This window comes from Chiloscyllium plagiosum, chromosome 39 (genome assembly GCF_004010195.1).
Source record: "Chiloscyllium plagiosum isolate BGI_BamShark_2017 chromosome 39, ASM401019v2, whole genome shotgun sequence".
Lineage (NCBI taxonomy): Eukaryota > Metazoa > Chordata > Chondrichthyes > Orectolobiformes > Hemiscylliidae > Chiloscyllium > Chiloscyllium plagiosum.
In genome coordinates, this window is record NC_057748.1 from 10,680,198 (window position 1) to 10,694,788 (window position 14,591).

The 14,591-nt window shown below is 44.0% G+C and overlaps 2 protein-coding genes across 4 annotated transcripts in view; one reads left to right on the plus strand and one right to left on the minus strand.

Annotated features, from left to right (window-relative positions):
- LOC122542229 (ferritin, middle subunit-like) overlaps nucleotides 1-5,506 on the plus strand; it is a 14,493-nt gene extending 8,987 nt beyond the window's left edge. For 2 of the 3 annotated variants that reach the window (XM_043679748.1, XM_043679747.1), the window contains exons 2-4: nucleotides 3,387-3,533; nucleotides 4,246-4,371; nucleotides 5,014-5,506. In XM_043679748.1, the coding sequence (XP_043535683.1) occupies nucleotides 3,387-3,533; nucleotides 4,246-4,371; nucleotides 5,014-5,169 (429 nt within the window). In that variant the 3' untranslated portion in view covers nucleotides 5,170-5,506. Of the gene's footprint in view, nucleotides 1-104; nucleotides 282-3,386; nucleotides 3,534-4,245; nucleotides 4,372-5,013 lie in introns of those variants that run through there. The other variant, XM_043679746.1, reaches the window with a different exon arrangement.
- The window catches only part of LOC122542233 (ferritin heavy chain A-like), a 38,921-nt gene that overhangs the window by 14,216 nt on the left and 10,114 nt on the right, over nucleotides 1-14,591 (minus strand). The window lies entirely within an intron of this gene.

The window sequence follows — 14,591 nt, forward strand, 5'->3', positions numbered from 1 at the left end:
ACCTGATTGATTGATTAACAAGAGTGATTGGCCATCACTGATGATGTCATTTGTGCAGAATAAAATGAGGAGTATAAATAAAAGTCCAAAGGCAGTAATGGTTTAGGTATAGTTGGTGTTAGTCTTAAATTTGTAGTTGGGCTGTGAATTGGTTTGTGGAGACTAATAGTTATCATAAAATGGCTTCCCAGGTTTGTCAAAACTATCACCAGAATTGTGAAGCTGCTGTCAACAAGCAGATTAATATAGAGCTCACTGCCTCCTATCTCTATCAGTCTTTGGTGAGTGTTGTCCCCTTGGGGCTTAAAGTTAAAACTTTTATGTAAAGTAAACTTTCCATTGTTTCTAACTAGTTTGACACTCCTGTAGCTCTTGCCTCAATATTAATTCAAGGTAAATGTGATGCTACCATAATAATGGGGTATGATACTGATGTACACTAACTAATATCCCAATTTGCCTTCAGGGATGTATGCAGAGTGAAGTGTTCTTGGCTAGTATATGACTTACTGATATTGCTGTCACTGGCAGTAACTGTCATTCCCCCTCTAGGGCTGTCAAAATTGGATGTTTCACTGGATATTTTTGAAACCACTTGGGTCAACTGTATGGTGGAATGGAAGAATCAACTGGCTAGTTGCCTTTCTACTGTTTTAATGTATTGATATATTTATTTTCTGTTGATCCTAAATAAGTATATTGGTTTTGATACTGCAACAGGGGGTTTAACCAATGATGCTTTGCTAATCTGAGCAGAAGTATTTAATGTCAGGATGTGACTGGCATCTGCTTGAGTAGGCCCCAGTTGAGGCCTATGGCTTTTTTGCATTCACTCATCATGAGTAGATGGTAGCCATTTGTTGTCCATCCCTTCACCTGAAGGAAGTGTTGGTGCACCCACAAGGTAGCTGGGGTGGTCTGAGATCTTTGACCCAATGACTGAAGAAATGGAGACATTCAAATCAGGGTGGTATGGGAAACAAAATGGCCAGTTTTTCCAAGTAGTGGTTTGCCCATGCACTGCTGGAATGTTAGAATGTCCCATTTGGAAGGTGTTTGGTGAGTGTTGCAAGGTACCTGCTATATAATGGACACTGAGGGGAGGTGACAATTGTATTACCAATGGAGTGGGCTGCTCTTATCCTAGATGGTGTCTGCTGCTTGGCTGTTTTGGTGCTCTCATCTGGACATGGGAGAATATTGGTCAGCATGAACAGGTTGGACAGATGTCCCAACCTGGTCCATTTCCCTCAACCCTTCCTCTTTCTAACCTCCAATGGTTAGATGGGTATATATCTCAGATGAGAATGAATTCCTTAAAGCTCTGTTTGAGGGTGGTGGAACAGTTTTCAGTGAACCAGTTTTTAATGAAGATGGATCACTCACTTCCACTCTGATCTGAGTTGTGCCCCTTCATAATCCTCAACTGACTGTTAGGGAGTAGGCTGGATCTGTAAAACAACTTAAGGTCACCCAGACCCTAATTGTATTTAGAGGCATATGTATGGTGGATCATCCATTGGTGGTGCTGCTGGTCAAAGCACTCTGCCTTATATAAAACAGAATTTATTTACATACTGTGGTACAAGCACCGGCAAAAGAAAACAGAATTTAAAACCACACAACTAGGGAACCCAACTAACTCTATCTCAACGAAGGAGCTGTTTCAATACCCACAATCCTAAACACACTTGGCAAATAGTAAATTCAAATTCTGGTTCTTGCAGGCAGTAGTGTTTTTGGAGTATTCGGGTAAGAAACACTTGTTGAAGCATGGATCCTAGTTTCAGAGTAACCGCTTCTCTGCTAAAACAATCCAAGCTCTGAAAATAACTGAACTGGTCTCTCCCTTGCCATTGTTTGAAGAAGCTATTTCCAGACATAATAGCACATCTGCCTTTGATTCCTCTTGAGGAGGGGTAAACCAAGGAAAGCTCCTGAAAGGAACTGCATGGTCATAACATTCCCTTGTGAACATGATGATTTAAAATGTTTGAGTCAAATATGGTATAAATCTAAATGGTTTGAACTTTGATTAAGTCAAACCATGCATAGTGCTTTTCAGGTCACATTTTTAAGCTGGTGACCTTCTCTTTGGATGGCCAGGTCACATGATGTCTTTCCAATATTTAACATTTCTTTGATCATGTCACTTTAATTCACTCAGCTGCTTGTTTACAAGTTTGTCTGTGCACTGTATATACAGGCCTGTAATAAACTGTTGCTGCAACAATCCAAAGGCTGTCATTGGGCAGGCTTTCCTTAGCCAACACCTGGTGCCCCTTTCTCTCATTTCCCTCCACCCTCCAGATAGGAACAGTCTTGTATAGTACATCCAATCCCAATGATGTACAAATTGCAGAAGTCTCTCTCTTGACTAAACCAGTGAGTGTCCAATATCCACTTTCCAATTTAGCCCCAAAGGAACAATGTAGTGTCTTACAGCAGCCTCATGGTTACTTTCTCATTGAATGGCAGAACAGGCTTGAGCTGAATGGACTAATCTTGTCCCTATTCTGATATCAGTTTTGTATCTCTACTTCCATTCAGAAAAATGTCCTGGTGACTGGGTATTACCCTCTGATTAATGTTGAATGGAGTAGACAGCACTTAGTACTCCAGTGGTTTTCCTTGTCATCCAACTGAACCCTCCCCTTGTTAAAGGTTACAACTTCAATTGGTTCCATGCAGAACACTGAATCTATACAGAGAGAAATGTACAGCACAGAAACAGACCCCATAATCCAGTTCTTCTATGCCTAGACTTGATTAATTCTAAATTAATCTAGTCCCACTTGGCCCATATTCCTCTAACACTTCCCATTCATGTATCTATCCATCCAGACACCTTTTCAATGTTGTCACTGCACCAGCCTCATCAGTTCCTGTCAGCTCATTCCATTCACCCATCACTGAAATAACTGCCTGCTGTAACCCTTTTAAAATCTTTCTGCTCTCTCCTTCAACCTGTCCTCTAGTTCTGGGCTCTTCCACCCTAAATACATTTTACACTCTAGTTTCCTTCATTTGTTTAAACCCTATTCAATCTCTATCAAACACCATTAGAATTGGAAATGAGCAGAAACATGAGTTTAATGTTTCTCTCCTCTGATCCTGCGCCAGACCTGCTGAGCAATTCACCAGCTGTTTAATCCAAAATAAAACACTGAATTTGCATGTCCCCAGGAGGCAGCTGGAGTTGCACTTATCCAGTTAAAGGAACTGCTGGATCATTGGACAACACTGGTATACTAAAATTGCTGAGAACCCAGAGGTTTAATAGCTGCTTGAATACTGTCTGATTTCAAGGGTTAAACTAGTCTTTCTTTCCCCAACTAGAATTGGGGGCCAGTGATGTGTTAATGGGTAGGAAATTGTTCTTTCAGATGTCGTACTTTGACCGGGATGATGTTGCCCTGCACCATTTCTCCCAGTTCTTCAAAGCTCAGTCCCAGGAGAAGCAGGAACATGCAGAGAAGCTGCTGAAATTCCAGAATCAGCGTGGAGGCAGAGTCCTCCTCCAGGATGTGAAGGTGGGAATGTTGGGGAGGGGAATGGCTGCTCTCATGATGTGGCTTCAAGTCAGTGACTGGGTTTTCACATTCTGAAGGGAGAAGTGAAAAGGTCTTTTGGCTTCCCCATATGATCTCCATATTAATGTCATAATGTCTTTTTCAGTCTACTATAATCTATACTGACTAACCTCCAAACTACACTATCCCACTGACCTGCACTTGGACCTTAGCCCACTATGCCCTGGTACTTGAAGTAATCTTCCAGATGTTGCTGAAATGTCACTGGACTAGCTGCCTCCCCCACTCTGCTCAGGTGGTACATTCCATATCTGAGCAACTTTCTCAAATACCCTCTTAAGTCCCTTCATCCTCAAACCTTCATGTGGACTTCAGAGATGGCAGTGGTTCAGTGCCAGAGGCCCCAGTTCAATTCCTGCTTCCAGCAACTCTGGGAGCACATGCAAACTGTAGACAATGTTGGTTGGATTCTTCCAGTACTGTTTCTTACTACAGTCCAAAGATATGCAGGTTAGTTGGTTGATTATGCTAAGTTGCCCATGTGCAGGCTACATGCATTAGCCATGGCAAATACAGGATTTGGAGGAATGGGGTGGGGTCAGTGTGGGATGCTGTTTGGTGGGTTGGTTTGGGCAAATGGGCTAAATGACCTTCATTCCACTGTCAGGATTCTGATTCTGATCCGTAACTGTCCTTTGTTTCCATGTTTCAGAAGCCAGAGAAGGATGAGTGGGGTAACGGGCTGCAGGCAATGCAGGTTGCCCTGGATCTGGAGAAGAATGTGAACCAGAGTTTGCTGAATCTACACCAACTCGCCACTGCCCAGACTGACCCTCATGTAAGCTTCACCACCTCCTCATTCTCATCACTGCCTGACCCTCAGGGTAACACTTCACTGGTTGGTCTTTGTGGGTTTGAAATTCAATAATGCAACACTTTGTCCAGATCTAACATTGATCACTCCAGATCCATATTGATGGTTACAATGTTACAACTGCTCAGCAAGAAGGTCAAGGAGGAACTTGGATTGTAATCTGGTGGGAGTGCTGAAGTGATATTGGCCACTGAATCCTCATTCAGGACCATTGCAGTGGAATGATCACCATTCACCACAATACAACTTGGCTCCCATTAAGAAATGGCGACTCGACGTTTCAGGCACAGGCCCTTCAGGAATTCCTGAAGAAGGGCCTGTGCCCGAAACGTTGAATCTCCTGTTCCCTGGATGCTGCCTGACCTGCTGTGCTGTTCCAGCAATAAAGTTTCAACTTTGATCTCCAGCATCTGCAGACCTCACTTTCTCCCATTAAGAAATGGCAAGATGAGCCAGCTGAAAGGCTAATCTTCAGTGCAAATTATCTAATTTGCTAGATATTTAGGCTTATCAGAGCTAGCATTGCCCAGTCTGTTTTGCAGTGGGAATTGTAACATTGCATTAGCACAATCCAAGACAATGAGCTGTAATATTCCTGTGTTCCAGCTGTGTGACTTCCTGGAGACTCACTATTTGGATGAGGAGGTTGAGATCATCAAGCGACTTGGGGACTACATCACCAACCTGAAGCATCTGGGAGCTCCTGAGAATGGGCTGGGAGAGTACCTGTTTGACAGGCTCTCGCTGGAGGACAGCAATTAGTGGGACATGGGGTACTGTCTGCTCTTGTCTGAATGCATTACTGACTTCACTTGGACAATCTGGCTCCTCCCTAGGGAAAAGGAATATGTTGGCAAGAATGTAATGGCTGTACGACCTGAATGGAAATGAATAAAATCTTATACTGATCTTGCTGATGTGTCCATCATTCAGACCATTCATACTTCACATGAATTTGGTTATCAAGCTCTCTTGAGGTGATGCCAGTAATCATCCTGCAACTTTTTAGCCCATAACATCACTGGACTAAAACCACTTCACTAGATGCTTTTTGCTCTGGTTCCCTGCCTGCATCGCACTTCCACCACCCCCCCCCCCCCCCCAAACCACCCCCCCACCCCCCAAAAAACTAAGACTTCAACTAGTGAATTACAGTCTATGGAGTGTCAAACCTCTAATCCTGTTGTCCAACACAATTCTTTGGACTTTGGGTACAATTGTACCCAAACAGACTTAGTGAAAGGAAATTTCCATGCATCTTCAAAGGTCCAGACATTAATTTCCATAGACATTCCACATCTTTGACACCATGTTCACTTCCAGACTTGCCCATCAAATGTTTGCCTCTCTTCCTCAGGACTTGAATGAGGGCCATCATACTCTGGCATCTGCTCAGAGAGAGGAACCAGCTAACCTGGAAGTGATATAATTTCATCTTGTCCAGCACAGCTCCCACTGGAGCTCTAACATGACTAGTACATTGTAAATGTTGTTGTTTTCTTCCCCTGTGGGCCCAGCACAAGGAGCCAGTTGGAGTTTGAACAGCTTGGGCCTGTGATCTTTGCCCCTTGTCTTGTCACAGCCACTGGCAGTTAGGCACATTGAGTCAGACAACTGGTGGAATTAACTGGTCAAACATGCAGCCCTTGTTAGGGAACCATTCTAATTCAAGGAGGCAGGGCTGTCACTGGCTCTCTCCCTATCTATGAACTCCAAGCACCACTCCTGCCCTTTGAGAAACCTCAAGCCTGTCAGCCCACAGCTGGGAAAATTCACCAAGCATTCCTGTCTGTTAATTGCAGCATGTCTGCTAAATAAAATTCTCCTGAGCTGTATTGGATTACAATACCCACTCTCCATTGCCACCTACAGCTGAAATGAGCAGGATGATAGTGACCTGGGAATAACATAGCAATGCTCGGGGTTAGATGCTTCCATCTGATTTATTCTTGCTTCTGTGCTCTCGTTAGAGAAAGAAGAGACTGATGATGATTAAACCTGAGGGCCACCAGAGTTCAGGTGAGGGAAGAGGTTGAGAAGGAGACTCCTTCATAGTAACCTCAAATTAGTGATGGGAATTGAACCCACTCTGGCATCCCATTGCTCTGTAAACGGTGGTGTGACTAGGAGAGGAAGCCTGGAGATGCTGACTCTCCTGTACAGCCGTTTCCTTTATTTTTCAAGGTTTTGGTATCATGGGCTAAGGAGCAGGCTGTCAGAAACACCCTGGTGTTTCAGTGACTTTTGTAACAAGTACACACTGCAGCATTCAGGGACATGTGAGTCCTTAATATATTTATTCCACAACATAAAAACTTTTATTGTAAATAATCAAGTCATACCCACAGTGCCAGAAGAGGCCATTCAGCCCACTGCACCAACCATCTGAACAGCATCCTGTGGAGACCTACCCAATCCCCTTAACTCTGCATTTCCCATGGCCAATCTACCAAACTTGCACATCTTTAGTCTGTGGGAGGAAATTGGAGCACTCAGCAGTAACCCACACAGACACACGGAGAACATGCAAACGCCACACGGACAGTGATCCAAGACTGGAATCAAACCCGGATCCCTGGCGCTGTGAGGCAGCAGTGCTAACCACTGTGCCACCCTAAAGGAACATGTTGTACATTATCAGAGTCATAAATCACAGAAGCAGACCCTTTGGCCCAACCTGTCCATGCTGAACAGATTTCCAAAATTGAACTAGACCCACCTGCTTGTATTTGGTCCTCTAAAACCTTCCCATCCATGTATCCATCCAAATATCTTTTAAATGTTATAATTGTACCCACCTCCACCACTTCCTCTGGCAGCTCGTTCCATGTCCACAGCACCCTCTCTCTGAAAAGGTTGCCCCTCACGTCACTATTTTAATCTTTCCCCTCTCACCTTTAGCCTATGCCCCTCTAGTGTTGCACTCCCACACCCCATCACAGGGTGGTTTTTATTGCTCAATCTTCAGTGTGCCAATCAGAAGGCTGCATTTCATGCCCAGCCGCAGTTACCCTTCAGGAGGTGGTGATGAGCTGGTTATTACAGCCCACCTGGTGTGGGAGAGACTGGAATGCTGCTGCTGCTAATGCTACTGCTGAGGGGGGGCTTCCAGGACTTGGATTCAGAAACGGTGATATTGTTCCAACTCAGGATGGCGAGAGATTTCCCTGGGGCTTCGTCAGTGTTCTAGGGACTGTATTCAGCCAGAAAATTGGAAAGTATTCTGCGACTTTTCCTAACTTTGGTCTTGTAGGTGGTGGAGAGGCTTTGGAAAGTCAGGAGTTGAGAAATTCGCAACAGAATTCCCAACCTCTGACTTGCTCTCATCGCCATGAATATTTATCAGGGTTGACCTCTGACCATGGTTCCATGTATAATACTCAAACTTGTAACTCAATCTGACAAGTAATGGCTAGACTGTAACCTGGTATTTGAATCAGATACTGGGTCAAAGTAACTTGCTTCCAGCAATCCTTCCGTCAAGGCTGTGATCACTCCCTAACATTGAGTGGGGACCTTCAATCCCCAAACTCTCACAGCACACCACTCCACTGGAGGCTGCTCAGTTCAACACAATCAACTTTAGGTTGAGAGACCCTCGTGTCCATATAGCTGTGGGTATGGACCATGTTGAGCTGGGAGGCCAGTTTCTGAGCTGTACGTTTGACAGAATGCAATGTAAACAGAACCAGAATCTCTCCACTTGGAAACATCCTTGAGTTGAGGGATAGTTCTTCTTGAAACAATTAAAAACTAAACATGGAGACAGAAAAATTGATCATGCAGTATGTTTCTAACAGCAATTTAGACATGGAGGTCTGAGGCCTACTACATGGCTGACGCACTCAGCACATTTAGCGTTTTGGCTTTAAACTGGGTTTCCTGAGACCTAAGGTCAAAGAGATCACAGCAGATTCAGAAAGGATCCACAAAGTACATCAGTTGCCTGCACTAGATGACCCAAAAGCACTTCATTTCTGTCACTGTCAATCAATAGGCAAATGTTGAATGTCAACAAAATCTAGCCATTTTTCAATGGACTCCCAACACTGTCATTCAGAAGGTAGGAAGACAAATCCCTCAGAGTAACAAACTAACAGAATCCTGCAAATCTGTGTTGAGCATGTCTGATTACACAACCTCAGATACAACAGTGAACATTTTAGAGTATGTTTTATTCTCATTTACAGGTAGAGATACTTATAGAATTTGCACTTGTGCAAGCGGGCATCAGATCCGCCCCGCATTTGCCACGGGACTATGCCTACATCGGGAAAACTATAGGAATTCATTTTATGTTTTAAACGGCAGCCGCAGCTTAAACCCACAGAACTCAGCAGCTGCCGGTCCGCCCACGTGACCAGGAGATGGGAGCCAGAGGACAGATCAAATCCACACTAGGCCAGACACTAACCATGCCTCATAGACCGAAACTCCGGAGCTAATTAATATAGAAACCCATCTCCTAATCAAATCAAGAGACTGACTGAAACACACCCATATTCATCAATACAGAACCACCCTGACACAAAGGACAGGCATCCACCAGACAGAAACGAACAGACTAATACACACCAGCACCCCAAGGGAACAAAGGGGGGTTCTCGCCCCAGCCCTCACAGAGAGAGACAAGCAGATAGTACCCGGACCCGTTTACATAATCCAATTAGCACCCTATTGTGTGTACAATGCAACTCTCCTGGGACGGCAGGAAACCCACCATTTGCATCTACTCCGGTGATGATGGGGAACTATCATCCCATTCATACTCAAAATCCTCACATCCTGACAAAGAAAGGTATATAATGTGTAGCAGCGCGTGGGAACAGCAGAACAGCCGAGATTCAGACCTCGGTTGGTCTCTGCCGGTGTTACTGTATCAATAAACGTTACCAATTGTTGAACCGCACTCTGGGCTCGGACTGATATCATTTCATCTGCGCTAACATATGTAAGAGGTCAAAGGTCAATCACCAATTTCATCATAAACCAGTTGTCAATTCTGATTGGCTCCTGGATCCAATTCCCATTCTGCACAGATTGGACATGGCAGCTGATCGATTGATTAACAAGTGTGATTAGCCATCACTGATGATGTCATTTCCTGCTTAATAAAATGAGGGTCTGCTCCTGGAGTATAAAGAAAAGTCCAAAGGCTGTCTTGATTTAGGTAGAGTTGGTGGTAGTTCTATGTTTGTGGTTGGCCTGTGGTCTGTCTTGGGTAGGCAAGTAGTGCAATATTTGTCCTAAAATGGCTTCCCAGATTTGTCAAAACTATCACCAGGATTGTGAAGCTGCTGTCAACAAGCAGATTAACCTGGAGCTCACTGCCTCCTATCTCTATCAGTCTTTGGTGAGTTTTGTCTCTATTTATAACTGGTTTTATTTAGAATTCTATTATGTGAAGTAAGCTCTTTATTTCTAGCTAACTTAATGCTCCTGTAGATTGACTTTTGTAGCTCTTGCCTGTTTTGCAATTCAAGATAAATATGGTGTTACCCCACTGTTGCTGTATGATACTGATGTGCAATAATGTATACTCCAGTTTATGTTCCTTGGTATGCAAGGTGAAGTGTTCTCGGTTAGTGTATAATTTCACTATTGCTGTCATAGGCAGTAACTCTCATTCAAAGCTTGTGAGAAGACTTGTAGCTCAGGTGCTCGTTCTTGTGGTTCTGTTTGCCAAGCTAGGAATTTGTGTTGCAGATGTTTTGTCCCCTGTCTAGGTGACATCCTCTGTGCTTGGGAGCCTTGTGTGAAGCGCTTCTGTGGTGTTTCCTCTGGCACTTGTAGGGTTTGAATCTGCTGTTTCCAGTTGTCAGTTCCAGCTGTCCACTGCAGTGGTCGGTATATTGGGTCCACGTCGATGTGCTTATTGATTAAATCTGTGGATGAGTGCCATGCCTCTAGGAATTCCCTGGCTGTTCTGTTTGGCTTGTCCTATAATGTTGTCCTAGTTGAATTCATGTTGCTTGTCTTCTGTGTGTGGCTACTAAGGATAACTAGTTGTGTCATTTTGTGGCTAATTAGTGTTCATGGATGCAGATCATTAGCTGTCTTCCTGTTTGTCCTATGTAGTGTTTTGTGCAGTCCTTGCATGGGATTTTGTACACTACATTACCCAGCATGAGCAAAACCAATGTAGTGTACAAAATCCCATGCAAGGACTGTGCAAAACACTACATAGGACAAACAGGAAAACAGCTTACAACCTGCATCTATGAATACCAATTAGCCACAAAATGACACAACTAGCTATCCTTAGTAGCCACACACAGAAGACAAGCAACATGAATTCAACTAGGACAACATTATAGGACAAGCCAAACCGAACAGCCAGGGAATTCCTAGAGGCATGGCACTCGTCCACAGATTCAATAATAAGCACATCAACGTGGACCCAATATACCGACCACTGGAACTGACAACCGGAAGCAGCAGATTCAAGCCACTACAAATGCTGGAGGAAAAGCACAGAAGTGCTTCACAGGAGGCTCACAAGCACAGAGGATGTCACCTAGACAGGGGACGAAACATCTGCAACACAAATTCCCAGCTCGGCGAACAGAACCACAACAGGAACTGTCATTTCCCAAGAGTTGTCTAAACAGGATATTTTATAGGAATAGCTTAAACCATTTAGGTCAATCATATGGATGAGTGGCTTTTCTGCTGCTTTAATGTATTCTGGTATGTTTGATTTATCTTCTGATAATGCTAAATAAGCATCATACTAGTTTTGATACTGCAAAAGGGAGTTATGGTGGTGTTTATCAATGATACTTCTGCTGAGAGAAACCAAGTATTTAAGTGGATATCAGTCACAGCCTGACCTTAATTAGGCTCCCGTTGAGGCCTATTTAGCTTTCTGTGTTAACCATTCATATGTGGGTGGTCAGGTAGCCAGTTGTTGTCCATCCCTTCACCTGGAGAAAGTTGACTTGTTGAAATGTTGCTGCACCCACAAGGTGGCTGGAGAAGTCTGAGATTTGGCCTAATGACTGAAGAAATGGAGATATTAAAATCAGGATGGTATGAGAATCTAAAATGGCCCTTTTTTTTTCCAGCATTTGCCCATGCCTTTCTGAAATGTTAGCATGTCCTTTAGGAAGGTGTTTAGTGAGTATTGCAGGGTACCTGGTAGATAATTGATACTGAAGGGAGGTGGAGAATGCAGTACCAATGGAGTGGGCTATCTTATCCTGGATGGTGTCTCATTCTTGAATGTTGTAAGTACTCATCCAGACATGTGGTGAATCTTCATCACACACACTGGGTTCCTCTGTTTACAGGCTCTCATGAGATGAGAATGAAATCTGTTTGATGGAGGTGGGAACAGCTTTCTTTAGTGAACCAGTTCCTTTCCTTGAGGATGGATCATCACTTCTCTGACCCGAGTTGTGCCCCTTAATCCTCAACCAACTGTTAGATCCAACCTGGTCCCTATCAACACCACTAAGGTTTCTCAATCCTAACCTTACCTCATTTATAAAGGCAGTTGTATAGTGTATAATCCAGGAGGTGATTCAGCTGGTCAAACCATTCTGCTTTATTAAAAACAATTATCTACATTCTCTGGTAGAAGCACCAACAAAAGGAAACAGGAATTTAAGACAATCCAACTATTTGGAACCCAATGGACTCAATTGCAACATAACAAAGGAGCTGCTCCAATACTGACAACAGGCCAAAAACACCCCCATGGCAAATACAAACTCTGGTTCTTGCCAGCAGGAGAGTTTTCAGAGTATTCAGGTAAGAAACATTTGTTGAAGCATGGAAACTAGTTTGAGTAACAGCTTCTCTGCAACTAGTAGTTTCTGCCTGCCTGCCTGCTAAAACCAAGCTCAGAAAATAACTAGGAGAACTGGCCACTCCCCTGCCATTGTTTGAAGAGGCTATTTCCAGAGATAGCAGCACTTCTGCCTTTATGACTGTGGTGTAAAATTCCAAGCAGTGGAATGTGGTGAAACGGTTAAAAATTATGTCCCAATACATGTGTGAATCTAACCGGAATGGAGGTGTTGCTTAGTCCCGTGTGAATCTTCTTATCTGTATGTAACCAGAATGGAATGTGTTTTTTAGCCTTGCTCTGCTGTTCACATGAATGTTTATATCTGGAAGGGAGTATATCAGCTGGAAAAGTCTCCAGTTCGGTGAGTCTGCTCCGGGGTTACGTTTAACCGCCGAGCGGGGGGGGGGGGGGGGGGGAAGAAAAAACAAAGGACAAAATAACTTAAAGGAGCAGCATTAACTGATGATTCCATGTTTGAGTCAATATGGGTATAAGTCTACTGGTTTGAACTAGTTGGATTGAGTCAAACCAAGCCGAGTGCTTCTCAGTTTATATCAAGCTGGTGACTCCATATGCAGGTAATGGTTAATCTGAGTCACGAGGTTTTCAGTGTATCAGACTTTTCCTTGATCAAGTTACACTTTTCTAATCACTCAGATGGTTGCTTACAATCCAAAGGCTCATTGCACAGGCTTGCCTCAGCAAACACCAGGTCCCCTCATTCCCTTCCATACTAAGATACGAACAGTCTGTACTGATCAAATGTATGGTACAGACAATCCCAATGATGTACAAGTTGCACAAAACTCTCTCTCATGACTAAATTAGTGCCAGCAGTGTCCAACATCCATATTTCTAGTTTAGCCCCCAAAGGAATAATGTCATGCCTTGCAGCAGCCTCATGGTTACTTTCTCATTGAATAGCAGAGCTGGCTTGAGGGGCTGAATGGCCTACTGTCCTGGTGTTCTATCAGTTTTGTATCTACTTTCATTCAGGAAAAATGTCCTGGTGACTGGGTATTACCCTCTGGTTAATGTTGAATGGAGTAGATTACACTTAGTACTCCAGTGGCTTTCCTTGTCATCCAACTGAACCCTCACCTTGTTAAAAGTTATGACTTCAGTTGGTTTCATGCTGAATATTTGAAATCTACCATCTTAGACCTGGTCTGCACAGCAACAGGCACTCCAGGCCAGCCTGATCCTGCATTAATCTAGTGCTATTTGGCATATCACTCTAAATACCTCCCATTCATATACCCATCCAGATGCCTTTGAAATGTGGTAATTGTACCAGCCTCCACTATTCCTTTGGCAGCTCATTCCATACACCACCTTCTGGAAAAAACTGCTACTTGGGTCCATTTATATCCATCCCTCATGGTAACCCTGTGCTGTCTAGCTTCGGACCCCCACCCCACCACGAATACATCCTGCACTCCTGTTTCCTTTATTGAAGAGTTTCAGTCAATGTCTAATATCTTCCAATTCTAATGGTGTTAATGAGCAGAAACATGAATTTAGTGTTTCTCTCCTCTGCTGTACCAGACCTGCTGAGCAACTCTCCAGCTGTTCAATCCAAATTAAAACATGGATGTTGTGTGTCCTCAGGAGGAAGCTGGGGTTAAGAGCTGCTGGCTCACTGGACAACCATGATATATTAAAATCATTTGAGAATGCAGAGGATTAATAACTGCTTGAACAGGCAGGCAGTCTGATTGAGGGCTAAATTAGTCTCTGCTTCTCCCAACTAGAATTGGGACCAATGATGTGCTAACGGGATGGAAATGGTTCTCTTTCAGATGTCGTACTTTGACCGGGATGATGTTGCCCTGCACCATTTCTCCCAGTTCTTCAAAGCTCAGTCCCAGGAGAAGCAGGAACATGCAGAGAAGCTGCTGAAATTCCAGAATCAGCGTGGAGGCAGAGTCCTCCTCCAGGATGTGAAGGTGGGAATGTTGGGGAGGGGAATGGCTGCGCTCGTGATCTGGCTACAATCCATCAGTAACAGGGTTTGCTCACCCTGAAGGGGAAGTGAAGAGCTGTTGCTTGTCTTTCCCATAATGATCTCTTCCATCTCGCACTCACTGTATAGAAACAGGCCCTTTGGTCTACCATATCTATGCTGACCAAACTACACTAATCCCACCTACCTGCACTTAGTCCTTCGCCCACTATACCCTGGCATTTGAAGTATTTGTCCAGATGTTGCTGCAATGTCACTGGACTAGCTGCCTCCCCCACACTCAGGTGCTGCATTCCATATTTATCAAGTTTCCTGAGATCCCACTAAACCCTTCCTCCTCCAATCATCCTCTGGACTTGAGGATGGGACTTGCATTACACTGTCTCAGTGCCAGTGACCCAGGTCCAATTCCAGCCTCTGGGA